The 26,510-nt window shown below is 44.5% G+C and overlaps 2 protein-coding genes across 9 annotated transcripts in view; one reads left to right on the top strand and one right to left on the bottom strand.

Annotated features, from left to right (window-relative positions):
- The window catches only part of PHKG1 (phosphorylase kinase catalytic subunit gamma 1), a 59,102-nt gene extending 37,791 nt beyond the window's left edge, over nucleotides 1–21,311 (top strand). For all 5 annotated transcript variants that reach the window (XM_068268576.1, XM_068268578.1, XM_068268575.1 and 2 more), the window contains exons 5-10: nucleotides 8,375–8,440; nucleotides 12,460–12,623; nucleotides 14,546–14,636; nucleotides 17,830–17,983; nucleotides 18,095–18,220; nucleotides 20,919–21,311. In XM_068268576.1, the coding sequence (XP_068124677.1) occupies nucleotides 8,375–8,440; nucleotides 12,460–12,623; nucleotides 14,546–14,636; nucleotides 17,830–17,983; nucleotides 18,095–18,220; nucleotides 20,919–21,179 (862 nt within the window). In that variant the 3' untranslated portion in view covers nucleotides 21,180–21,311. The remainder of the gene's footprint in view (nucleotides 1–8,374; nucleotides 8,441–12,459; nucleotides 12,624–14,545; nucleotides 14,637–17,829; nucleotides 17,984–18,094; nucleotides 18,221–20,918) is intronic.
- SUMF2 (sulfatase modifying factor 2) overlaps nucleotides 1–26,510 on the bottom strand; it is a 58,799-nt gene that overhangs the window by 2,405 nt on the left and 29,884 nt on the right. Inside the window, exons 10-11 of one of the 4 annotated variants that reach the window (XR_011026223.1) lie at nucleotides 15,712–15,767; nucleotides 13,588–13,741 (exon numbers count right to left, since the gene is read on the bottom strand). The exons of 1 other annotated variant lie outside the window; for it this stretch is intronic. The gene's annotated coding sequence lies outside the window, so the exon portion shown is untranslated. Of the gene's footprint in view, nucleotides 1–13,587; nucleotides 13,742–13,782; nucleotides 14,321–15,711; nucleotides 15,768–26,510 lie in introns of those variants that run through there. 2 more of the 4 variants (XR_011026225.1, XR_011026224.1) reach the window with 2 other exon arrangements.

Below are 26,510 nucleotides of genomic sequence, written 5' to 3'. Positions count from 1 at the left end.
TGCTTAAAAAAGAAAATACTGAGTCCTATTGCGTTTACACATACAAGGATGCAAACTATAAGATTGATAATTTTGCATTGGACACAAGGGGCTTGATTCACTAGCCGACACTGTTAGCGCCAGAGTAAAAAAGAGTTTTCCGGCACTAAGTCGGTTAGTGTGCCTTATCTGAGGTTAGTGTGCCTTATCTGAGTTAGTGTGCCTTATCTGAGGTTAGTGTGCCTTATCTGAGGTTAGTGTGCCTTATCTGAGGTGAGTGTGCCTTATCTGAGTTAGTGTGCCTTATCTGAGTTAGTGTGCCTTAAGTAGCTTTGTGCACACTAAATAGCTTTGTGCACACTAAAAGATGGACAAAGCTACATCGCAAACTGCAGATAAGGCACACTAACCTCAGATAAGGCACACTAACCTCAGATAAGGTTAGCGCTGTAGTTTGTGCCCACTAAGTGATAAGGCACACTAACTGGAATATGTATAATTTTTTTTTTTAAGTAAACCCGAGGCAGATCTAAATACCTGACCCGGGGGGCTAGCCAGATCAGGTAGTGTCAATGACCATCCTGCAATCGCAGACAAAAGGTGAAGAAAACAAACAAACATGGCCACAACCCTTGGGGTCATGACGCTGCGGCTCTGTGTTTCTCGACACAGAGCATTCAGACGGGGGAGTGGTGTGGGAGAGGCAGGGAAAAGGCAGATCTGCCCAACCTGAACTGGGGAATGGGCATTGCCAACACCAGAGTGTGCGTTGGAGGAGTGCCTCTCCTGCAAGGGACACCCCTTTTTCCTGTTAGATGCTGACAAGCTGCTTGTCGTGAGTCTGAAGCTGGCCACTAACGGTCCAATTTCTAGCGAAAAATCGTTAGAGCGATCAGAAACTCTGATCGGACGAAAAATCGTTCACTACACCATCAACTAACCAATCATTGCTTCCTATCTATCACGACCACCAAGAAAATCCAAATTTTCGTTCGACGAAAATTCATTCGGACGACATTTTTTTCACTCGTTCATAATCGATTGTGTCCACCAATGGAGATTATTTGCAACCAATCCGATCAGAATTTCTGATCGCTCGAATGATTTTTCACTAGAAATTGGACAGTTAGTGGCCAGCTTTAAAGGTGGGGAGTGACAGCATGGTGTCTGGGGGACAGAGAGAGGTTCAGGGGGGTAGAGGGGGGGTGGGGGGTGCAGAAACATGTCATGGTGCAACAAACATGCCTCTATGTCCCATCTGCCCCCCCCCCCCCCTGTGCTGCTCAGATACACTTTAAAGAATTGTGTGCAAGTTTTCAACTTTCACCTGGCTCATATGAGATCATAGCAAGAGTTGGTGAAAAGTTGGTGAGCTATTGTTTGTGTTACTGCAGTCTTGTGCCCTCAACCTGCCGTGAGATCTTTTTCATGAATATAAAATAGGCAGTATTTCTGAAGAAATAATCTCTTAGGGCTGGCTTACAATTGCTTTCAGCTATAACACATCGGACAACTGATGCCCAGTGAATATGAAGGAATTTTCCACGTTTCCCTGTAGGTCAGTGTACATCTATGCCTTATAACTGAAAGCTCTTTTCACAATGCACTACCTGCTGCTCTATATAGAAAAGCGGATAAACGTACAGCAACTGTCAACAGGCATTAGAGAAAAACAAGTAGGTCTCGGCCAAGTTTGCAGTTTCCCTTATGTTCCCCAGCCTTGAAGAAGCTTAAAAAAATCATACCCAAAGTGTGCAAATATGGTGTATATAGAGGCTGGTATTTGATCCTATATCTGAGTGTTCACCATTACAATTATCTTTCTGCACTAAGTTAGATCTTTCGGTGTAAACATTCATGAACATGACTACTAGGAACACAGGGCATCTCTAGGAGTTCACACATCAACAGCTGAATGAGGGCTTTATGAATGTCATTCTAATGAGCTTATAATATTTTTTCCAAAGCCAAATTGTGCTGCTCGAGTCTCTGTAAGGCATTCTAAGCATTGTTGAGTTCAGTGCCCGCCTTCTTGCTTATGTAACTGTTGCCCTCACGAACCTCTGGCTGACAGACATTGCTGGCTCAGATGTCCCTGTACCCTTTACACTGGTCAGTTAAAATTACCACTGGATGTTATTTTTACTTTATGTTCGGAGTCATTGCTGGGATGCAACTGAGAATATCGTTTAACAGGTCCAAGCACATTTAGATCCTGACATTTTAGATGAGTCTCTGTTAAATAATTACATAGATTGAATTATAATTAGAGTTGGGCCGAACCTCCGATTTTAGGTTCGCGAACCGGGTTCGCGAACTGTCGCGGAACGTTCGGTTCGCGTTAAAGTTCGCGAACCGCTATAGACTTCAATGGGGATGCGAACTTTGAAAAAAAAAAAAATTATGCTGGCCACAAAAGTGATGGAAAAGATGTTTCAAGGGGTCTAACACCTGGAGGGGGGCATGGCGGAGTGGGAGATACACGCCAAAAGTCCCCGGGAAAAATCTGGATTTGACGCAAAGCAGCGTTTTAAGGGCAGAAATCACATTGAATGCTAAATGACAGGCCTAAAGTGCTTTAAAACATCTTGCATGTGTATACATCAATCAGGTAGTGTAATTAAGGTACTGCTTCACACTGACACACCAAACTCACCGTGTAACGCACCGCAAACAGCTGTTTGTGTAGTGACGGCCGTGCTGGACTGGTGCGCACCATGGCGAAAGTGCAGGTTTTGGTGGCTTTACAGCCCATATGGTCGCCTGGCTGATGTAGCTGAATGACAGAACAGGTATACAGTGGCGGGTTCACAGAACAGGTATGCAGTGGCAGGTTCACTGAACAGAACAGGTATGCAGTGGCGGGTTCACTGAACAGTACAGGTATACAGTGGCGGGTTCACTGAACACAACAGGTATGCAGTGGCGGGTTCACTGAACAGAACAGGTATACAGTAGCGGGTCCACTGAACAGAACAGGTATGCAGTGGCGGGTTCACTGAACAGAACAGGTATACAGTGGCGGGTTCACTGAACACAACAGGTATGCAGTGGCGGGTTCACTGAACAGAACAGGTATACAGTAGTGGGTCCACTGAACAGAACAGGTATACAGTGGCGGGTTCACTGAACACAACAGGTATGCAGTGGCGGGTTCACTGAACAGTACAGATATACAGTGGCGGGTTCACTGAACACAACAGGTATACAGTAGCGGGTCCACTGAACAGAACAGGTATGCAGTGGCGGGTTCACTGAACAGTACAGGTATACAGTGGCGGGTTCACAGAACAGGTATGCAGTGGCAGGTTCACTGAACACAACAGGTATGCAGTGGCGGGTTCACTGAACAGGTATACAGTGGCGGGTCCACTGAACAGAACAGGTATGCAGTGGCAGGTTCACTGAACACAACAGGTATGCAGTGGCAGGTTCACTGAACACAACAGGTATGCAGTGGTGGGTTCACAGAACAGGTATGCAGTGGTGGGTTCACAGAACAGGTATGCAGTGGCAGGTTCACTGAACAGGTATGCAGTGGTGGGTTCACTGAACAGGTATGCAGTGGTGGGTTCACAGTACAGGTATGCAGTGGTGGGTTCACAGAACAGGTATGCAGCCAGGAACAAGCTAAGCCTAACTAATCTTTCCCTATGAGAGACAGTCTGCAGCAGCTCGCCCTACTCTCACTAATGCAGGCACACGAGTGACCGTAATGGCCGCCGCTGCCTGCCTTATATAAGGGGGGTGGGGCTCCAGGGGCTAGTGTAGCCTAATTGGCTACACTGGGCCTGCTGACTGTGATGTAGAGGGTCAAAGTTGACCCTCCATGTGCATTATGGGGCGAACCGAACTTCCGCAAAGGTTCGCCTGCGGGACGCGAACGCGAACCACAGAAGTTCGCATGGAACCGTTCGCAGGCGAACCGTTCGGCCCAACTCTAATTATAATATTAAATTATAATGATAGATAAAATTGTCATACTGCAATGTTCAGTGGCCTTATTCCTTTAACTTGCCTCAAACTTATAGATAGTGATAAGGTCTTAGAACTTGTAAAACCATTTTCTCATGCAACGTGAGAGAAGCTTGCTACACATCCCCTACTGTCTGTCTATGTTGTTGGGGCCAATGAGCCTTGAGAGCAAGAGGTAGTTAGGCGAATGGGGGGTGACTGAGTGAGGCCAGAGGTGATCAGACCAGACCAGGGACTATAGGGCCGTCAGGTGTTAAACCAGTTTGAGGCAGAGAGACACTATACCAGTGTCCTGGCAGCCCTGCTGATCTGTATCACATTTATAGTGTTGTCTCACATGCAGGATCCAACCCATTGTCTTTATGGGGAGTGCAACAACTGAAATAGGGAGGGATGACACCCTCTTTTCTTCTACATGGAACCAATAAAGATTTTCTTTGGATGTGCCAGATCTTTACTTTGTTGAGCCCTGTTTATCTCTCTGACTGCAGTAGTATCTGAAATCCCACACCTGAAATAAGCATGGGGTTAATCCAGTCAGACTTCAGTCAGGGCACCTGAGCCGCATGCTCGTGCAGGGTACATGGCTAAGAGTATTAGAGCTAGACGCTCAGCAGGACAGCCAGGCAATGTGCATTGTTCAACCACTTATGCATCCGGGTACAATATATCTACGCCCCTTGAGACTTCATCTTAGCTCCAGGGGTGTAGCTATACGTACCTCGCTGCAGTCACCCGCCGTCATGCTTGTGCATGCTCCCTCGCCACCGCCCATTAGTGAACTGATCCGTGTTGGAAACACATGTTCCCATTCACCAATCAAAGAGCCTGTAATCAATGATCACCAACATCAGCGAGATGCTGGTGGTCATTGACAAAGTGAATGTTAACACACAACACTTCCTGTGTACTTCCTGTGTAACTTCTTAGGCTGTGTGTGTGCTCTGCTGTGCACTGGGTTCTACAGCTTCCCCAAGGTTAATATACTTTAATATATTCCCGTGGCTGTAATCTAACTAAATCCCCCGTAACTCCCCCCTCCCTCTCCCCCGCAAAATCCACAACTTTCTTGGTCGTGGATTTTGCTGCTGTTGGAGGCAGAGCTTTCAGCCGCAGCTCTGTCTCCATTCGCGTCTATGAGTGGCGGATCTCCGCCTCTCCCCCGCCTCTCTCAGTGAAGGAAGACTGAGAGGGGCACGGGAGAGGCGGCAATCCGGGCTGATAGACGCGCTGAGAGGCAGAGCTGCGGCTCATAGCTCTGCGCACACGGAAGCGCTGCCCGGATTGCCCCCCAGGGAGTTTGGGGGGATTTAGTTAGATTACAGCCGTGGGGATGCGGCGTTTTAGGTAGGGCTAGCATATTAAAGACATTTTTTAAATAAAAAGATAATTTTCATAAGACTTCAGAGTCCCTTTAAGTCTCAAGCTACCAAAAAGGACACTTATCCATCTTCAATAGATCCCTGTCGGTGCCGGATAAACGAGACTCTATCTGTATTATTATATAGCACTGACATCTTGTTCAGCACTACTATAGAGTACACAGTCATGTCACTAACTGTCCCTCAGAGGAGCTCACAATCTAATCCTTACCATATACAGCCTTTAATAAAATGGGCCTGATGCAATTGTCAAACTCGCCAGCATTAAACGCTGGTGAGTCCGATAATCAGGGGACAATAAAGTCCCCTGATCCAATTACATTTAGCCCTAGGCAGGGTGTTAAAAAAAACTCGCTTGGGCGATATTATCGCCCAGCAAGTTCCTTACACCCTATCCTATTACACTTTGCATGCCTCCGGGAAGCGATGCTTCCCGGCAGACATGAGTGTTAGCTTAGACCTGCAGAAAGCAGATCTAAACATGCTAACGCACGTCATCGCCGCCGCATCTGGGGTCTCCTTTAATAAGGAGACCCCCAGAGCTCCCCGCCAGCCGCCGCTCGTCTTTGCAACCCCCCCACGTAGCTGCACAGATACTGTGAAGCTATTTCCCTCCTGCCGCTGGACACCCGCTGCAAGTCCCGTCCTGCAATTACAGTGTATGAATCACTATAATTACTCTCACTATAGCAGAGTCCCGGCAAAGCATCTTTGAATCAGCCGCCTTTGGTTCACAGGCTGAGCCATTTTCATTGGTCTAGACTGTGAACCAATGGGGAGCCCCGGCGGCTGATTCAAAGATGCTTTGTAGGGACTGCTATAGCGAGAGTAATTACAGTGACTCATACACTGTAATTGCAGGACGGGACTTGCGGCGGGTGTCCAGCGGCAGGAGGGAAATAGCTTCACAGTATCTGTACAGCTACGTGGAGGGTTGCAAAGACGAGCGGCGGCCGGCGGGGAGCTCCTTATTAAAGGAGACCCCCAGATGCAGCGGCAGAAGATAGCGGCGGATGTTCGTCGGGTGTGCACATGTGTGGGGAGCGAGGCCGTGGTGCTGATGGACAGCACCACAGGGTAAAACCTCACTCCCCATTGCCTGTAACATGGGAGCATCGCTCAGGCTTTCGCCTGAGTAATGCTCCCTAACGATCGGCCATCGCACGAGTGAAACTGGCAATAGGATTTGCCAGTAATCCTCGCGCGATGGCAAGGTGATAAGTAGCTCACATCTTGCAAGCTACTTACCACCTTGAATAGCATCAGGCCCAATGTGTGTTTCTCTTTGATTCCTAATTCCAGTGGTTCTGACAGTTTTATGGCCTCTTTTGTTGTTTTGTTTATTTTTCCCCTCTCCTGAGAATACTTTTCATTTTTTATGTAATGATATTATTGTTGTATAGTTTTATTTGTGGTTTGGCTTGATGGAGATGTTTGTTTTTCTCACTATTTCATGTGATCATGCACGAGCATGTATTGCATCTAAATCGAGGCTGGAGCTAGCTTCATAGATATCCTTGACTGCTACTAGCATTCCTTGTATACAGGGCAGTTTTTAGGCTAAATTTTCACAGGGCGAGGGTGTCAGAATTTAGCCCCCAGTATGAGTTAGTCAGAGGTGGCCCCCATTATTAGGTAGCCAGATGTAGCCCCCAGTATAAGTATCCAGGTGGCCGCTTAGTATAAGACCGCCCCCCAGTATTGGTGGCCAGATATGCACCCAGTATAGGTAGCCAGGCAAAGGTGCCACAAATATAGTTAGCCAGGTATAGGTGCTCCCCATATAGGCAGCTAGACATAGATGCCCCCAGTATAGGTAGCCAAGTATAGGTGCCCCAGTATAAGTTGCCAGGCATAGGTGCCACCAGTATGGGTAGCCAGGCATAGGTGCATCCAGTATAGGTAGCCAGGCATAGGTGGCCCCACTATAGGTAGCTAGGTACATGTGCCCCCAGTATAGGAAGCCAGGTAGGAGGAGGCCGAGGGGAGAGCAGCAGGCACAGTGTGATACAGCCGCGAGGAGGGGGGCCCGACTCCTCCCTCCCTAACCTCGGGCCCCCGCTCCGTGTTCCCCCCTCTAGCACAGCTCTGGCAGCAGTGGGCGCTCTGACAACTCACCTCTTCCAGGCTCCGGTCTTCATACAGTAGAGCTCCATGTGCTGCCTTCTTCTGTGTCTCCAGCGCCATGCTGGAGAAGCTGTGCTAGAGGGGGGAGCATGGAGGTTGGCTCGAGTTGAGGAAGGGAGGAGTCGGGCCCCCCTCCCCATGGCTGTATCACACTGTGCCCGCTGCTCCCCCCTCGGCCTTCTCCTACAATGCACCTCCCTCATATACTGCGCCCTGTGGCGATCACCCACCTTGCCCGTCCCAAAAAACGGGGCTGCTTAAACAGTAAAACCCTCATTATCCGGCACCAACGGGGGTTGGGTGATGCTGTATAAGGCCTCTTGCACACTGCAAGTGATTCCGATTCCGCTTTTTAATCAGTTTTTACATCCGATTCAGATTCCGATTTGCAGTGTGCAGGGAGCAAACTGCAAATCGGAATCTGAATCGGATGTAAAAACTGATTAAAAAGCGGAATCTGAATCGGAATCACTTGCAGTGTGCAAGAGGCCTACGTGTGGTTTCTGGTTGCTTGAGAGTAAATGTTAAAGATAGGCTTAGCTAATATAATACTATACCCGACTATATCCATATTATGAACTCTAAATACTGTTGAAAACTTGAAATACAGTTAAAAACAAATTAAGACAAAAAGACAGACTTAGCTTAATGTAACAGAGGCTTATTACTGTATAAAGAAGTGTAAAAGTAGATTCATGCATCCTGCAAGGCCAGGACTTTTGTTTCTGGTTGCTTGACACTTCTGGATAACTTAGTTATGGACAACGGGGGTTTTACTGTACCAACCAGTCTAAATCTTTGTTTGATGTACCATCTGGAACCTGTCTGGCTCATCTGGACAACTGAACTATTTTTGCACAGGATTCTTTGCACTAATCTGATAAATAAGCACTTTTTTTTGTTCCATTCAGGATGAAGAGAGGTGAGCTGTTTGATTATCTAACAGAACAAGTTACACTGAGTGAGAAGGAAGCACGGTAATGACCATAAATTATATTCAGAATGATCAGTATATTGGTTTGTGATAAATCTCATATTTATATTGCCAGGAGGAAGAGTAGATGAGAAGTGGCAGGATCAGATAAATATAATAACATAGCTCAGCTGCGCTAATAATCTGCACGGTGGGTGGGAAGAGGAGCGGGCCTCCCCCTCCCCACTATTGCTCAAATCAATCAAGATTTTCAGTCCAATTAATCATTTTGATCAACTTTTGCTGTAAATTGATCAAAATTATGATTGATGAGGCATGCTGTGCTATAGATTCATGTGAGAATCGATCACTCTGATTGAATCTGCTAGGAATCAACCAGGAAAATTGGTGTGTATGGCATGCTTTAGTGCATTCTAAAATTAACTTCTATTTTGGATGAACTGACCTTTTAGTTTGTAGATTAACCACTTGCCGTATCGCAGGTATCTACACCCCAGTGGAGGACTGTTCCAGGGGCGTAGATATACGCCTCCTGCCGCATCACCGCTGTGTGCACTCCCCGCTGTCTCCCACACATGCTCCTGCGCTCGTTTGCGTCACCACCGGTTAGTAGGGAGATCAGTGAATAGGAACACCGTTCCCATTCATTGAACTAAGTCCCCGTTGTCAATGATCCCCAGCATCAATGAGATTCCTGCATCGTTGTAACTAAACGAAGTAACGCATCCACGCATGACTTCTTGTTCACATACTTATAGTACGCTAATAGGAAATAATGCGTGTGGCCATATAGTAAAATTACACCTACATACAGTGCCTTGCAAAAGTATTCAACCCCCTTGTAGTTTCCCACATTTTGTCACATTACTGCCACAAACATGAATCAATTGTATTGAAATTCCACGTGAAAGACCAATACAAAGTGGTGTACATGTTAGAAGTGGAACGAAAATCATACATCATTCCAAACATTTTCTACAAATAAATAACTGCAAAGTGGCGTGTGCGTAATTATTCAGCCCCCTTTGGTCTGAGTGCAGTCGGTTGCTCATAGACATTGCCTGAGGAGTGCTAATGACTAAACAGAGTGCACCTGTGTGTACTCTAATGTCAGTACAAATACAGCTGCTGTGTGATGGCCTCAGAGGTTGTCTAAGAGAATATTGGGAGCAACAACACCATGAAGTCCAAAGAACACACCAAACAGGTCAGGGATAAAGTTATTGAGAAATGTAAAGCAGGCTTAGGCTACAAAAAGATTTCCAAAGCCTTGAACATCCCACGGAGCACTGTCCAAGCGATCATTCAGAAATGGAAGGAGTATGGCACAACTGTAAACCTACCAAGACAAGGCCGTCCACCTAAACTCACAGGCCGAACAAGGAGAGCGCTAATCAGAAATGCAGTCAAGAGGCCCATGGTGACTCTGGACGAGCTGCAGAGATCTACAGCTCAGGTGGGGGAATCTGTCTATAGGACAACCATTAGTCATGCACTGCACAAAGTTTGCCTTTATGGAAGAATGGCAAGAAGAAAGCCATTGTTAACAGAAAAGCATAAGAAGTCCTGTTTGCAGTTTGCCACAAGCCATGTGGGGGACACAGCAAATATGTGGAAGAAGGTGCTCTGGTCAGATGAGACCAAAATGGAACTTTTTGGCCAAAATGCAAAACGCTATGTGTGGCGGAAAAGTAACACTGCACATCACTCTGAACACACCATCCCCACTGCCAAATATGGTGGTGGCAGCATCATGCTCTGGGGGTGCTTCTCTTCAGCAGGGACAGGGAAGCTGGTCAGAGTTGATGGGAAGATGGATGGAGCCAAATACAGGGCAATCTTGGAAGAAAACCTCTTGGAGTCTGCAAAAGACTTGAGACTGGGGCTGAGGTTCACCTTCCAGCAGGACAACGACCCTAAACATAAAGCCAGGTCAACAATGGAATGGTTTAAAACAAAACATATCCATGTGTTAGAATGGCCCAGTCAAAGTCGAGATCTAAATCCAATCGAGAATCTGTGGCACTTCTCACGTGTACACCACTTTGTATTGGTCTTTCATGTGGAATTTCAATACAATTGATTCATGTTTGTGGCAGTAATGTGACAAAATGTGGAAAACTTCAAGGGAGCCGAATACTTTTGCAAGCCACTGTACATTTATTTTAATAAAAAAAGACCCACAATAACATTTAAAATAACTCCTTCCCTCCCACACTCATAGTACCCCCAAAAAACATTTTGCATTAAAAAAAAATGATAAAAAAAACATAAATAGTTACCTTAGGGACTGAACTTTTTTTTTTAATATGTATGCCAAGAGGGTATATTACTGTTAATTTTTAAATTATGGGGTTGTAATTAGTGATGGACGCAAAACTGAAAAATGCACCTTTATTTTGAGATAAAATATTGGCGTTATACATTATACTAAGGAAATATTTTAAATGTTGCAATAACCGGGACAAATGAGCAAATACAATGTGTGGCTTTTATCCACAGTAGAACATTTTATTTTAAAACTATAATAGCCGAAAACTGAAAAATAATGATTTTCTTCACTATTTTCTTATTATGCCCATTAAAATACATTTAGAATAAAATAATTCTTAGCATAATTTACCACCCAAGGAAAGCCTAATTGGTGGCGAAAAAACCCCAAGATATAGATAATATGTTGTAATTAGTCCTAAAGGGGAAAATCCCCTCAGTGGTAAAGTGGTTAAAGAGGCACTATGGCAAAAATTATGCTGTTCCATTAACCCAATCATCAGTTATTTAATATGGGCATACATTTCTACATAGAGTTTGTGTTAAAAAAAAAAACTTCCACCAATTATGCTGTGCTACACAGCTGAGCTGTGTCATTACATCAGCTTATTTTTTTTTACATGTAGACACAGCGTTTAGTGAGTGGCACTCCCTACCATATGATTAGCAGGTGTCAGTGACAAGAAATGGCAGGCAAACAGTTGTTCCTCTCACCTCCCTTCCAGTAACTCCTTGTGTGTGGTTTGCTCAGACGTGTGCACTTCGGAACAGCACTATAGAAGTGACAGCTATTGGAACTGCAGGAACAAAGGAGAAAGATATATCCGGGCACCTTCCGTCTTCAAATTTATTGTGCAATGTCCACATTCATTAGGGTTACATACTACAGGTGCATTCCACGGGTGGTCTATATGGTGGCAGTGAGATGGAGGTGGGGATGCCGGGCATCAGTTGGGGCTTGCGACGGCCGTTTCGCGTCTCGCTAGACGCTTGGTCACGCTGTGCTCCAGTTACGTAACTGGAGCACAGCGTGACCAAGCGTCTAGCGAGACGCGAAACGGCCGTCGCAAGCCCCAACTGATGCCCGGCATCTCCACCTCCATCTCACTGCCACCATATAGACCACCCGTGGAATGCACCTGTGGTATGTAACCCTAATGAATGTGGACATTGCACAATAAATTTGAAGACGGAAGGTGCCCGGATATCTCTTTCTCCTTTGTTCCTGTCATTACATCAGCTTAACCTAATAAAAATGCATCGGGCTGGTCTGCTTCATTCTAACAGCTAGCAGCCTTCCATCTCTCTCTCTCTGCCCACAGCTGATTTATAGCACAGCTGATTTATAACGGGGCTCACACACACTCCAGAGCCATGCAGTTTTTACTCATATGGAGTAATACTGTAACTAGCTAAGTAACTAATTAGCAGCTTGTTTATTTAGTTACATGTAAGAAACAACAGCACAGCTCTGGAGTGTGTGAGCCGCATTATAAATAAGCTGTTGGCAGAGAGAGAGGGAAACAGACCATCCCGTCGCATCCTTATCAAGTTAAGCTGATATAATGACTTAGATCAGCTGTGTAGCACAGCAGAATTAGTGTTAGGAGCTATTTTTTTAACACAATTTCTAAGGAGACATTTATACTGTCCATATTAAATAACTGATGGTGGGGATAATGGAACAGCATAATTTTTGCTATAGTGCCCCTTTAAATCAGTCAATCAATGGAAGTCAAATATAGCTGGGAGAGTTTTTCCATCATTAACATTTGCTGTAATGTTTGACAGGAAGATAATGAGGGCTCTTCTGGAAGTGGTCTCCTATCTGCATTCCCAGAATATTGTTCACAGAGATCTCAAACCAGAGAACATTCTTCTGGATGACGACATGAACATCAAGCTGACAGATTTTGGCTTCTCCTGTCAAATACGTGAGGGGCAGAAACTGAAAGGTAATGTGTACTCCACTCCTGACAAGTACACACTGCAATGCTGCTCTACAGAGCAGTAACAAATGAGATAATGATAAAGAACAAGTTTTATTATAAATGCAAAGCTTTCAGTGAAAGCAGAAAGATGTGTCACTCCATAACCTTCATTAGGTTTACACTGTGAATGTTGCTGTGAGCTGAGTTGCTGGATGTGAATGCTGTACCCATACATTGTATGGCCATGTTCATATCTCTGCATTGTAAAGGACCATGTTATCTGAACTCACTTTCTACAGTGCGTTTCTGGATAACGTGTGCGTTAGTGAGCATATTACCATAGCAATCAATATGCAGAGTGTGTGTTGTGATATGCCTGCTCTATAGCACAGGGCGTTACACAACATGCTTGGTTTAAATTTAGCCCCACTCAGAGGTGCAGCTGCAGTAGCCTTGCTTTGAGCATTAACAAAATATTTTCACACCACACAGTACAATTTTTCTCTGTATAAATAGGACATATCTTATAATAATAACTGATAATAAGGAATTGTCATCCAGTGTAATTATGATGGTAGAGTCAGACCTTTTAGATCTATGGAATATGGAAGATGTATTGTGCTTGCATGTTAAAGCAAAATTCCATGCTCTCCAAAAATCCATATCAGTGCTGTAAAAATGTTTAATCTACGTTTTGTTTTTTTTAAAAAAAACCTTTCCATGTAAAATTTCAGCTGGTTATCAGTGTCCAGAACTAGTTGTATATACAAACTGTGCTTAATTGTCTTGCATGCAATCTGTATATTGTATTTCAGTACCATTAGATCAGGTAATTTCTCTTCCTGCGTCAGTAATCAGCTGCACAAAACTGAAAGCATTGTTAGTTGTTTTCCACACCTACATAAAATTGCTGGCAGCTGTATGAACACACCATCTACTCGTGTTAGGATGAAGATGGAGAAACTGCATTGTTTACATGCACACACACCTCTGCATCTATTGTTTACATCCAGGTAGTTGTAATATCCTAATCACTCATGCTGGAAGTCAGGAAGTCCTGGGCAGTCTGTATGGCAGGGCATCAATTCTGTGCTTGCAAGGAAGAGTAGGCTGAGCTTGCAGATGGTTCTGGAAATGCATAGCTGGTGGCATATTGCAGTGGAAGGATACGTTTTAATAACAGTCAATTATAAAACAGCTTGTACAGCATTAACATATGTTTGTAATGGGTTTTTTTTCTATAACAAACTACTGACTATATTTGGCAATTCCAAACAGTATTACATATAACAAATGATAAATGAGACAGTATTACTGTTTACAATCAGTTGGGCTATAGAGATCCCTGTGCCCTGTGCCCCTTTACATTAAAGCCCAGCCAACCCCAAAACTGAACAAGGCAAATTGTAATTTCATTCAGGATAATATACACCCTGTATAGAAGCAATGTGCTGGACAGAATACATGTGCTAAATGTGCTTTTATTGCAGTGCAACTTGTCATCTCTTCTCTGGATTCAGCTGCAGGTCAGTTCAGTTAGGTTTAACCATGCAACACTGAAATTAGGAAGACAAAATAGATTCAGAGTATATTTTCCAAAATCTCCACTTGAGGTGATGGGACTTTGTAGTTCACAGGAAGGAGATGCGACATCATCCATGCAAATTAGTTGACAAGGTCTTAAGCCTATATGGATAGGTGCATAACTCCAATAAGCACAGCTACACAAAGGATTTTCAGATTGAAGAGATCAGTTTCAATTGCAGCACTTTCAATCTACATTAATAAACACCATTGCTTTTTGCTCAATTTTGGACTTAGTAATGCCTTAATTAAGAACTGCTTGTTTTCTCCTAGTCTGTTATAAACAGTCGAAACATTTAAAATGTTATGATCCATATTACATTTGCCGTATGTTTGTTGGTGTGATTGTTTTTGTATTTCAGAGATTTGTGGCACTCCAGGTTATTTGGCACCAGAAATTCTCCAGTGCTCTATGGACAAGTCCCATGAAGGATATGGCAAAGAAGTGGACATGTAGGTTAATGATGATGAGGTAGAGTGCTTAGGTAGGCATACACTGCCATACATTTTTAATACATTAGATGTTAGATTTAATAAAAACATCAACTCTAACAACAATATATTGTAAACTAGGAAATATCTATTATTGTCAAGGAATTTGTCCATTTTTTATTGAATCAAACTTCTTTTGAAGCTTCTTGGGGTAACAGCACATGATGCTAGTCCCCAGTCTATTCTGATACATGGGAATACTGATCATACCTCATGTTGTGCATACATCTCATAGCATATGTCTACCATTAAGGTGATTGTTCGGTACCAGAGCGTGGGATTCTTGTTGAGGCAGTCACTAATGCTAGGCATACTGTACACTATTAAATTAGTGACAGATTAGGCAACCACTCAGTATTTTCCAGTCCCCCTGTAGTGAGAAGATTAGATACTCACCTTAGTAGAGGGATTATCCAGATGCACACCTAATCCTCCTGATGCCCACCAGACCAGCGCTGGCCCATTTGAGTATGGCTGACAAGAGCTTGTTGAATATGTTCTTGTGGCAGTGCTCCTGTATGTGTACAAAATCATAATTCCCCTGCGCTAATCAGTTTACACATGCTCAATAGCACAAATCCGCCAATACATGGCTGCTTCATGCTACTAGGCATGCGTGAACCATATAAGCGGAGGTGCACTCGTACATGAATGGAAGCATGCCCACAAAAAGGAAGAGAGCCCACAACAGCAGCAGGAGGATCTTGGAGGCCTCTGGATAGTCACTCTACTGAATTGAACATCTCATTAAGAAAAACTTTCTCCTTAAAGGTTTGCTTTAACTTTTCTACAACTTTCATCATATTTTTTTTCTACCCGCGTTGGCATCACTGCAGCTGCTAGTTGATGCAGTACAAAGCAATGCAGACATTGTTCATGTACTGCTTTCCTTTATTCCAGACAGCAATATTCAATCAATATTCCAATTGTACTATCAACCATGAATGCTATGGTTGTAATAGACGGTCATTAGATTCAAGGTATATGTAGAATCTAACATCTAATCTGTTAAAAATATTGTGTGGAGTATGCCTACCTTAACTGACAGTCTGTATAATGACATCATTCCCTTATGATCAATTTACAGCAAACCTGAAGCGAAAGAAAAACGTATGATATAATGAATTGTATGTGTAGTACCGATAATGAATAGAACATTAGTAGCAAAGAAAAGTCTGATATTTTTATTTTCAGTTATATAGCTTTTTTTTCCATAACATTGCATCATACTGTCACAGTTTTAAAACCACACTCTGTCCTTTAAGCTGTAAAACAAAGCAGAAATAGTGACCTTTTGAACTTTCCTGCAGTAAAACCTTATCTTAAGCTGTCTCACACGGTTTCTTGGCTGTTTAAGTGCTCCAGAAAACAGGACTGTATTCAACCAAGTTGGGTCGAATAGCTCAGAGAAGCTCTTTTGCATAGATAACTGAAGATTTTTAACTCTTCTTGTACTGGAAAATAATATGAGACTCTTTTCTTTTGTACTAGTGTTCTATTTCTTAGCTGTACTACACATATAATTCATTATCTCATAAAATTATTATCTTTTCAAGTTTGCTTTAAAGACATTACAGAGGTGCAGTAGTACAAGGAATTAAAAAAGAGGCATAAGTTTAATGATTTGTCCATCCTGTTTATAACTTGTGAGAACTAAGTACCTTCACAATGCAAAGTTAGGTTGACACTACAGATGCTTGGTAAAGTGACCCATAAAGTAAAACAAACCTAACCTGAACCTCCAGGGCTGGCCTGGGTCTGCAGAGTAGCTGGTGCATGTGTGGTATAGCATCAGATCTATGCATGAGAAGACACAATAGAGTTCCCACGTTTGCTTACTTGAAGAAGTGAAGCCTGTGGACCTTCAGGCCAGGATGTTAATACAGTACAATACATACGTTACATCCAAGGCAGGGAGTACCACGGTATATACAATTTTACTGCACATTAGGGAAGGAATGGATAACTGACTTTCACTTTAGAGGTACAGTTCTCCTTTAAAGTCCAACTGTAGGTAAAGAAGGTTAAAGTAATTCGAGCTCTCAGCATCCCAGAAACAGCTGTTGTGGTGCATGCACATTAACATTGTTTAGGCAATTTCAATTATGTTTATGAAAACAATCATAATGCCATTAAATGGAATATCCGAGCTCTAAAAAAACAAAACAAAAAAAAACCATTTACTTACCCAGGGCTTACTCCAGCCCCTTGCAGCCGACATGTCCCATACCGCAGCTCTGCTCTCAGTTGCCGGCCCGGGGTCCCCGCCAGTGCAGAGGCCGACCTCGCCAGGTCGTCCTCTTTTGTGCCTGTGTGAGCGCCGCTGTCAATCAAGTCTACGTTGTCCGGAATGTACCGCGCAGGCAATGTTTTTTTGGTTTTTTTTGAAAGCCCGAACATTCCCTTGCCTTTTGGGCATTATGTTTCTCTTAACAGCTGGTATCCTTCACAAATCCACAGGTGACTGACTAGTCACATGATCAGTCAGCCATTAGAGCCACCAAGCATCCACAGTATAACCTATGTGTATTAGTGCTTCACCCTCCATTGAGATGAATGGGCCACTGCATCATTAACATCAAAATGTAGCATTATGTGAGATAGGGCTTCATATACATGTGGCCAGCCCTGTGAACATGTGTTGGACATAGGGGTATATTCATTAAGCTGTGTTAAGCAGAATAACATGCAATGAGTATAGAGAGCATAATGCATTGCATTTATTGCATTATGCTCTACTCATCTTATAGTAAGACTTTACGCATGCTATTTTGCGTATCCTTATTTAGTGAATATACCCCATAGTGAGAGGATACTTACAGTGAAAATTGCATATTAATATTCAGTCTTCCACACACTGGAGTAAATTATTTGACGATTAATTAAACCATCAATTTCATAAAACAACGGGAGACATTTCTTCTTGACACTTATCAACAGCGCTAATTTGCCTATTATAATCCAGAGTAAAAAAAACACATTATTTTGTTATGAATTTTCACTATAGGTCACCTCCAGTTATGTAATTTATCATCCTATGTTCAGTTTACATTGTTCGCGTCAAGCTCGCTAATGTTAACCAAAGTGTTTGAAACAAAGTACAGTATACACAGACTTAAAGAAACAGGATTATAGCATCACTTTTGTCCTGCAGGTGGAGTAGTGGAGTTATTATGTACACCCTGTTGGCTGGATCTCCTCCATTTTGGCACAGAAAACAGATGCTGATGTTACGAATGATTATGAATGGAGACTACCACTTTGGTTCCCCAGAATGGGATGATCGGTCAGATACTGTTAAAGACCTGGTATGGGCAATACCTAATCCCTGTTCATACAATCAAAATAATGGTGTTTACATTTGACTTTATTGTACTCCTATCATGAAGGAAAAATAGAATGATTTATTTTCTAATCAGATTGCCCGGCTACTAGTTGTAAACCCTAAGAAGCGTCTCACAGCAGAGGAGGCCCTGGCACATCCGTTCTTCCAGCAATATGTGGTAGAAGAGGTTCGCCACTTCAGTCCATACAGAAAATTCAAGGTAAACCAAGACAAGACACATTTATATCGCGCTTTTCTCCTGGCGGACTCAAAGCGCCACAGCAGCAGCCGCTAGGACGTGCTCTATAGGAAGTAGCAATGTTAGGGAGACTTGCCAAAGGTCTCCTACTGTCTCCTGCTGGCTTACTGAACAGGCAGGGCCGAGATTCGAACCCTGGTCTCTTGTGTCAGAGTTGCTGAGCAGAGAGAATGCTTACTTTTTTTTATATGCTTATGTGGCCGTCGCTCGTAAGCAGCACTAGAGCACTGCAAGATCTTCTAGTACATTTTATTTTATGACCCATTCCCTGGTTGTTTTAATCAAATACTGTATATTCCCCTTAAAATAGTTTTGCAACATAAAAACGCTGGCAGGAAAATACCTTCATAATGCTGCGTTGTTCCAAGTCCTCACTGGCACTGCAGCCTTTTGGGAGTTGAGGCATGGCCAAGCTGCCATCCAAACTCCCATCCAATCAGAATGCAAGAGGGGGATGGCCAAGCTGCCACTCACCATCCCATGCAATCAGGATGCAGGAGGGGGCAAGGCCAAGCTGCCATTCACCACCCCAATTTAATCATGATACAGGAGGTCATGGCTTAGATGCCACTCAAGCCCTCTTCCAAGTCTGTTCATCATTTGAGTGCAAGCTCACAGCAGTGATCACATGTCTACTACTATTTGCAGCAACAGTACAGAATTTATTTTGCAAGATAGATGTGTGTGTGGTGTGTGTGGAAAGGATTTGGAAAGGGGGGGGGGTTTACAAAATGATCCCAAAGAGGGTGACCACAAAAGAGAAATTCTACTTTTGCATAGCCATACACAACCAAGAGAGTGGTTTTGGAGAATTCAGACTGTGTATACATGCATCACCACCAAGGATCATCTGAAGCCGGATTCCTAGAGGCTCATATCTCTGCTAAATGCAGGTGTCAAAATACTTGCTAAGGCCTGGCAAATAGGCTGTCTAAAGTAATTACTACAGTAATTTTATTGAATCAATCAGGTTTTATGCCACTCAGATCTACAGTACAGCTATAAATATCTGGTAGCTATTTTGTTAAATTGCAGGTCTGAGCTAATAATCTCAGTGATCAATGTGGTCCTGGCCTTGGATATAGCTAAGGCCTTTGACAGTGTAGAATGGGAGTACTTGTTTGCTGTCCTGGCTAAAATTGGTTTTTGGAAGTAATTTAATTGTGTTCATATTTTATATACGTCCACTTCTTCTAAACTGAAAGATAATGAAACTTATGTAAATACTATTTAGAATAATTAGATCTATTCTGAATATATTTGGTATGAAATAAGTCCCCCTTGAAGAGAAAGTTGTGCTTTATGCCGAAGACACCTTACTTATCCTAAGGTATGCCAACCATTCACTAGCCAATGCATTCTGCATGCATTCTATTACACAGTTTGGTATATTTTCAGTTACTAGTTAACTGGGATAAATGATGCTTGGTGGCCATTGATAGTCCCCAGCCTGATATCTCCACATATAACCTAAATTGTTTATTGTCCTCAGAGCCGGGACAAGGTCCTCCAGCACCCAAGGCTGAGACACCAATGTGTACCACTCCATCCCTCCCACCCCAGCCGTCACACGCTGATTGCTATTAGACTAAGAGGTGCTCCAAGGCCCCCAACCCCCCACCAAAACCTTAATCTCTAATTATCTGGCTTGCAGACACTGCCAAGTATCCCCTTTCCTTTTTTCTCTCTGCTTTAAACACAATAGGGGAATGAAAGCTGAGTGAGTTGTGCGCCCCCTCCTACACTGCGCCCTGAGGCTGGAGCCTCTCTCGCCTCTGCCTCGGCCTGGCCCTGATTGTCCAAGTATTTAGGGATTAGGGCCTTTTCTACTAGCTGCGATCCACTCCAAAAAGCAAATTGTTTGCATTTTGATAATTGCAAGAGCACTGCACTGCCATATAAATTGCAGTGCTCTTTTTCCAGTAATGCGTTTTGTTCTTTCAAACAAATCTTTTTGAATCGCAATTGCCAGCCTGCATGATTTTTTGATGCATTTGCCCTCATACGCTACAGATAGCGGCGCAGTCGCAGGTAGTGGATATAGAGGGTAGCACAATCACATTGCAGCACGATTTTCCAGCAATCACGTTTCCTTATGGAAAGTCAGTCTATAGGTGGCCACACACCACACAATTTTTTAAATATCTGTTCAATTTAAGAATTGCAATCAATTTTTCTGACTGATTGTAACACTTCAAAAATATGACCAATGTACCACACACCTATGTTTAATTTTTCCCCAATTATGATAAAAATGATTGGGAACGCTGAGAAACTTACTAGGGTTTATATATTAATAAATTGACAATCTAACACACACCTTACAATCTTTACAGAAATTGAAGAAAAATATCTGGCATTCCGGATCGATAAAAATCGGAAAAAAAAAACAGGAAATCCGATCAGATTTTTCAGTCGAATGAAAAAAAAGCTATCGATTTTTCGGGAGATCCAAACGTTTTTATCGAATTGCCGTAAAATCAGATAATTCTATTATATCGTGTGTGGCCACCTTTACTGTGGTGGCAAGGATATCTGAATTTGAACAACTGAGTACTGCTCCTCTTCTATCTAGTACACTGTTAGGGACTCTTTACTAACAATGCAAATGTAACACGTGATATAAACAAATATTAACATAAAATACCTCTCTTTTTAGGTGGTGTGTTTAACAGTTTTGGCCTCTGTCCGTATCTACCACTACTATCGTAGAGTGAAGCCCATCACCAAAGAGATTGTAATAAGGGACCCATATGCTCTTAAGCCTATCCGGAAGTTGATTGATGCCTGTGCATTCAGGATCTATGGACACTGGGTAAAGAAAGGCGAGCAACAGAACAGAGCTGCACTCTTTGAAAACACAGCAAAGGCCATCCTGTTGTCTCTGGCTGCTGAAGCTGCTGAAGCCAAGTCATTATAATGCCCCACTTTGTGTGGATGTAGCAAGCATGTGTGCCAAGACAGTGCACCAAATTACATCAGTCTCTGCCCTAAAACAAATAATCACTGTGTATGTAAATATATTTATAATAAATATGAACACTTTCAAATACTCAGAATACAGCAATCTGTTTAATGGCATGGCAATTTCAATAGGAACAGTATATCATTTAGAACTCTAATAAAACTTTATAAGGTAAACCTGAAACACTTCAAACAAAAGGATTTATACTTACCAGGGCTTCCTCCAGCTTCACATAGTCCGTTACCCCCCATATCCACAGTGTGGAGTCCACAATCCAGCTGAGTTGCAGGCCACTGCACATACGCGGTCCCTGCTGCACCCTCCTCCCCCCCCCCCCCCCTTTCCGCTCTGAACAAGCAGGAGGACGCTGAGGGAGCAGATGGACTAAAAGAGGCTTGAGGAAGCCCCAGGTAAGTTTAAATCCTTTGGTTTGAAATGTCTCAGGTATACTTTAAGTACATATATATATATATATATATATATATATACATAAGGCAATTGTTAATAGCTACTGTGGTGACAGAAAAATAAAGTTCAATGCTGGATTTCTTAAAGCAATCTTTTTTATGTACTTTATCCTGTCTTGTTTATACTCACCTCCCCAGTGTTATTGGCACAGCAGGGAATCCCCCTCATCCTTTCTTCCACAGCTCCTTTTAGTGCTACAGTGGTAGCAGCCCCAAGGATAAAGCTTGTCCAGTATGGCCACTGAATCATCTATTTCCGATCACTCCAGCTTGTCTTACAGTGTAATGCTACAAAATTACCAACAGGGTAGTGTCTTTAAATGATAGAACTGCTACCAAATCATTTTTCATAGCAATTCACAGAATGAGACTTTGTGATTGGAAGCAGAATAGTCATGTGACAAGCAATTGCACACTGTTGATGCCATTGGTCAGTGCCATGGAATATGTTGGCACTTTAGAAATCAAAAATAATTGGGCCTGTTACTGCTGCTTTGCTTTGATGGAGGAGATGAGAAAGGAAAATGTCTGGATGACTATTAGGGATGTAGGCGAAACGTTCGCTGTGAACCCCTATGGTCCGCTACTACTTTCGGGTCGCTATGACCCGGAGTAGTACGGCTGCGCTGGGCTGGCGGTGCGCGTCTTTGATCGCGTGCCTATTGCCGGCTACTCTCTGTGCATGAGCGTTGTCAAGAACCGGCCCGCGGCACGCCTGCGTATACGGTTCCCGACTGCGGGTTTGACCAGATTAAGCGGGGAACAGCCTTATTTAAGCTACAAACAAGGCTGGAACCCCTCAAAACACCTCTCACTGCCACCACTAGCGTTGCTAGACACTTCCACTCTGCTGTCGAGTCCTCAGCGCGCACTCCACGTTTTCGTATTTGGGTCAGCTTTGCGCTTAGGCCAAATACGGGAACGCCACGCACCCACACACACACACAGTTGCAATCTTACACTGTCGTGAAGCAAAGACCCACTAACAGTCGTTCCGAACGATACTGTTAGCTACTCGCACTGGCGTTGTTCGTACGTTGGGTCAGCTGCGCGCTTAGGCCAACGTATGACAAACGCCCCCACACACAATGCAATTACAATTTCCTACGGTAGTGTTGCTCAAGCGTACAATTAGGCATGAACTTATACACGGTTACACTTCAGTCTCTTCTAGGCTATGAGTGTTAGTTTAGTACGGCAGAAGTCAAACTTATTAAATAATAATTTAATATTTCAGAAAAAACATAAAACAGTGCAGAACTGAATATATACAAAAAGATTACAAAAAAACAAAGTAAAAATAGTTACAAGATAAAATGTACAAAGATAACACACAAAGCGATTTTGCTTACCAAAATAAACGGGAAATAAACGTACCAGCGTATCGATCTGGTGTTGTTGCGGGCGGTACGCACTTCTGGTCAGGAACCAGGTTAGTTCTAGCCGTGTGAGCTACCTCCAAGAACTACAAGTTGTGGCTATCCTAGCTGCGGTTTTATACTATGAAATACGCCTGGAGGCTGTAAGCCTGTGTGGACGGGGGGAAGCTAGATTTAATAACATCCTCAGACATAATTTGATTTCCCAGGTAAAAGTCTACTATACATCAAAGATTGTGAAGTTAGGCTTTCAACTCCAGGTGAAAACTTGATTAAGGCGTTTTCCTGTCTCCGTTCTCAGACATAAATGGGATTTCCAGAGATCCACATACATGAAAAGGGTACTATAGCACACACACAAAACAAAAGACTTCCTTCACTTCCAATCTCCCCAGGTTACAGGTGACAATTGATTAAGGCTTTCAAATTGCAGCAGGATGTCCTGTGTGATAGGTGACTGGTCGTATTCACTGAAGACCTCTTTAGATGCAAATGTAGGTCTAGTGACCCACCCACACAAATACAGGAACAGTCAATGAATCTAGCCTGCATCTCTACACCTTTGACATACCACAGCAGATATAAAAATGGGAAAATGAAAATATATTACTGTATTATCCTTAACAGCATCAGCACCCCAATATATCTCCACACCTCCGCCGTTAACTTGGTGCAAGGCAGACGATCTTCCCAGATCATCCTGCCAGCACCTACACTGTTGGTTCTGCTTGACGGGACAGCCCGTCCGCATTCCCATGATTGCTCCCCTTCCAGATGGCGCTGGCAGGTGAATCTAACGCATCATCCTGCCAAAGCCTACATTGACGGCCTGGCCGGGTGGGGAAACCCTTTAGCATCCTCAGGAGGGTTCCCCACCTGTCAGTTAGCTCCAAGCTACACGACTGGAAAGCTAGGTCAGGTTGCTGCAATGTGTCGTTGCCCTTGGCAACCTGACGTAACCAACCAGGGGAATGTGGGTCAGTGGCGACCGTGAATTCGCAACCATAGAGACTGTGCTGCAACTGGGGAAGGGTTCCAACCGTCGCTACACGCACTCTCTCTATAGTGGCAGGAGCTATCTCTCGGTCCCTTTGGGGAACGAGTATCTGCCGGTCTGCCTCCTCCACTTCGGACAGCTCCGAGGGAATAACTTCCCAGAACCCTCTCAACCTGCCCCTCCCAGCTGGTGACCTGCTGGCTAGCCCCCTGAGCTCTTCCAGGCTGCTGTCAAATCGAACAGCCCCAGAGAGCTCAGTGCTGCCTGTCACACATTCTAGGAAGGCTGCAGACGGAGAGGCTCCTGGGCCATCCGGGCCAGGTTCCGAATTGGATGTGGCTGACCCAGCAACATTTGCCACTTCGGTGGACAGTCCCTCTGCTGTAGACCCGCTAGCACTGCGGGTTACCACTGCAGCTGAGGGAGTGCCCACCTTACACACATCATAAATCACGTCACATTTTGTCTTAAAACCATCTGAAGGGGAAAGATCTGGCCTGGTGCCGTCTGCCCCTTCAGTGGACAGTCCATCTGCTGCAGCCCAGCGAGCGCCGCTGGTTACTCCGGCAGCTGACGGAGTGTCCACATGACACACAGCATTATGTAGCACAACACATATGCCATCAGCATTATCATCCCTACATATATTGTCATTTGGGACATCACATAAAACCTCCACATTATCTGTATCATTACACACATTGCTACTCAGCACTTCACAATTATCATCAACAGTTCCTGCATCGATCGCCTCGATAGTCCGTGCGTCATAAATGACATCATCAGTTTCTGCATTCTCTGTGTCAACAGGTCCCACTCCAGGCCTAGGCACTGGAGACTCACTAGGGCTGGCTCCTAGTACACAGTTTATAGCCCCTGGGGCCTCTCCAGCACTCCCCACTTGCACAGCATTATCAAACAGTACCTTGCAAGAGTCCAGAACTTCTGCTGGGGATGCAGGCTCCACAGGGTTTGGAGTAGGCTCATACCGGGCCACTAACCGTCCCAGGTCAGTACCCAGCAAAACGTTGGTGGGGATTTTGTCAGTTACCCCAACTTCTTTCAGTCCGCTGCCGGCCCCCCAATTCAGGTGGACCAAGGCGGTGGGTATGGCTGGGGTGACACCCCCAATTCCTCTGACAGCAATCATTTTCCCAGGTATGTACTGCTCCGGGTGCACAAGCTGGGGATGTATGAGAGTCACTTCTGCTCCAGTGTCTCTCAGCCCAGTGGCAACTGTACCCCCAACCGTGACAAGCTGCAGATTCTCTGCATAGCCAGTAGCATTCCTGGTAGCACACAAAGCCGTTGGGACTTCACTGGGGTTTGAGGCCTCACTGGATTTTGGGGCCTCCCTCTTCCTCTCTGGGCAAGTCGTGCGGATATGACCCACCCTGTCACATACAAAGCATTTCCGAGTGTCAGGTTGCTTGAATCCAGGAGACAGCGGTGCTTGCCTCCTCTGGGTGCTGGGTGAAACCGGTTTAGCCATCTGTTCTCCTCTCCAGCTGGGTGTAGTAGTCCTCCGGGACTCAGGTGCTCTATGGGCGGTGTAGGCATCGGCCATTTCCGCAGCCTCATCCACTGTCTTTGGTTCTCGATCCAGCACAAACAGCCGGACCTCAACAGGACAGGTGTGTAGGAACTGGTCTTTTATCATCAGCTCCTTCAGGGCATCCAAGGTTTCAACTGACAGTCCTTTTAGCCACTGCTGGAAGGCAGTGCGCAGGTTGCACGCGTGATCCAGGTAACTGTCATTAGGACCTCGCTGCACTGTCCTGAAACGTTTGCGATACACCTCTGGCGTGAGGTGGTATCGTGCAATGATGGCTTTCTTAATTGCCTCAAAGTCTGTTTCTTCCTCCTGGGGGAGACTCACAAACGCCTCCAGGGCCTTGCCTCTCAGCCCTGGGGTGAGGTATCTTGCCCACTGCTCACGGGGCACCCCATACTGCCGACAAGTCCTTTCAAACCCCTGTAGGAAAGTGTCTATGTCAGAGTCCTTGTCCATAGCGGGGAACTTATCCAGGGGGATTCTGTGGACTCGCTCACCTTCGCGTTCTGCGGGTCCAGCAGACCGGTTCTGCTGCTGAAGTTTAGCCAGCTCCAGCTGGTGTTGCCGTTCAGCTCTTCCCTCCTCTGCCCGGAGTCTGTCCCTCTCGGCCTGGAGTCGCTGGGCAGCTTGTTCCCTCTCTGCTTGCCGATGTTCCAGAATCAGCTTTAGGCGCAGTTCGGGCTCAGCCGAACCTAGTAGCTGTAGGTCGGCTTCCAGAGATGTCATCTCCGTGTTAGGTGGATCATCCAGGACATCGTCTCCACTCGCATCCTGTGGCGGGAGCGATTCCTCCTCTGGCGTGTCGTGAGCTGCATCTGCTGACGTTGAAGCACGGGCTCGTTCTGCCTCATCATGCTCCTCGAGCGCACGAACTAACTGCTCCTTAGT

The sequence above is a fragment of the Hyperolius riggenbachi genome, chromosome 2 (genome assembly GCF_040937935.1).
Source record: "Hyperolius riggenbachi isolate aHypRig1 chromosome 2, aHypRig1.pri, whole genome shotgun sequence".
NCBI lineage: Eukaryota > Metazoa > Chordata > Amphibia > Anura > Hyperoliidae > Hyperolius > Hyperolius riggenbachi.
Note: the sequence above shows the minus strand (reverse complement) of the source record. Positions and strands in the feature narration are given on the sequence as shown.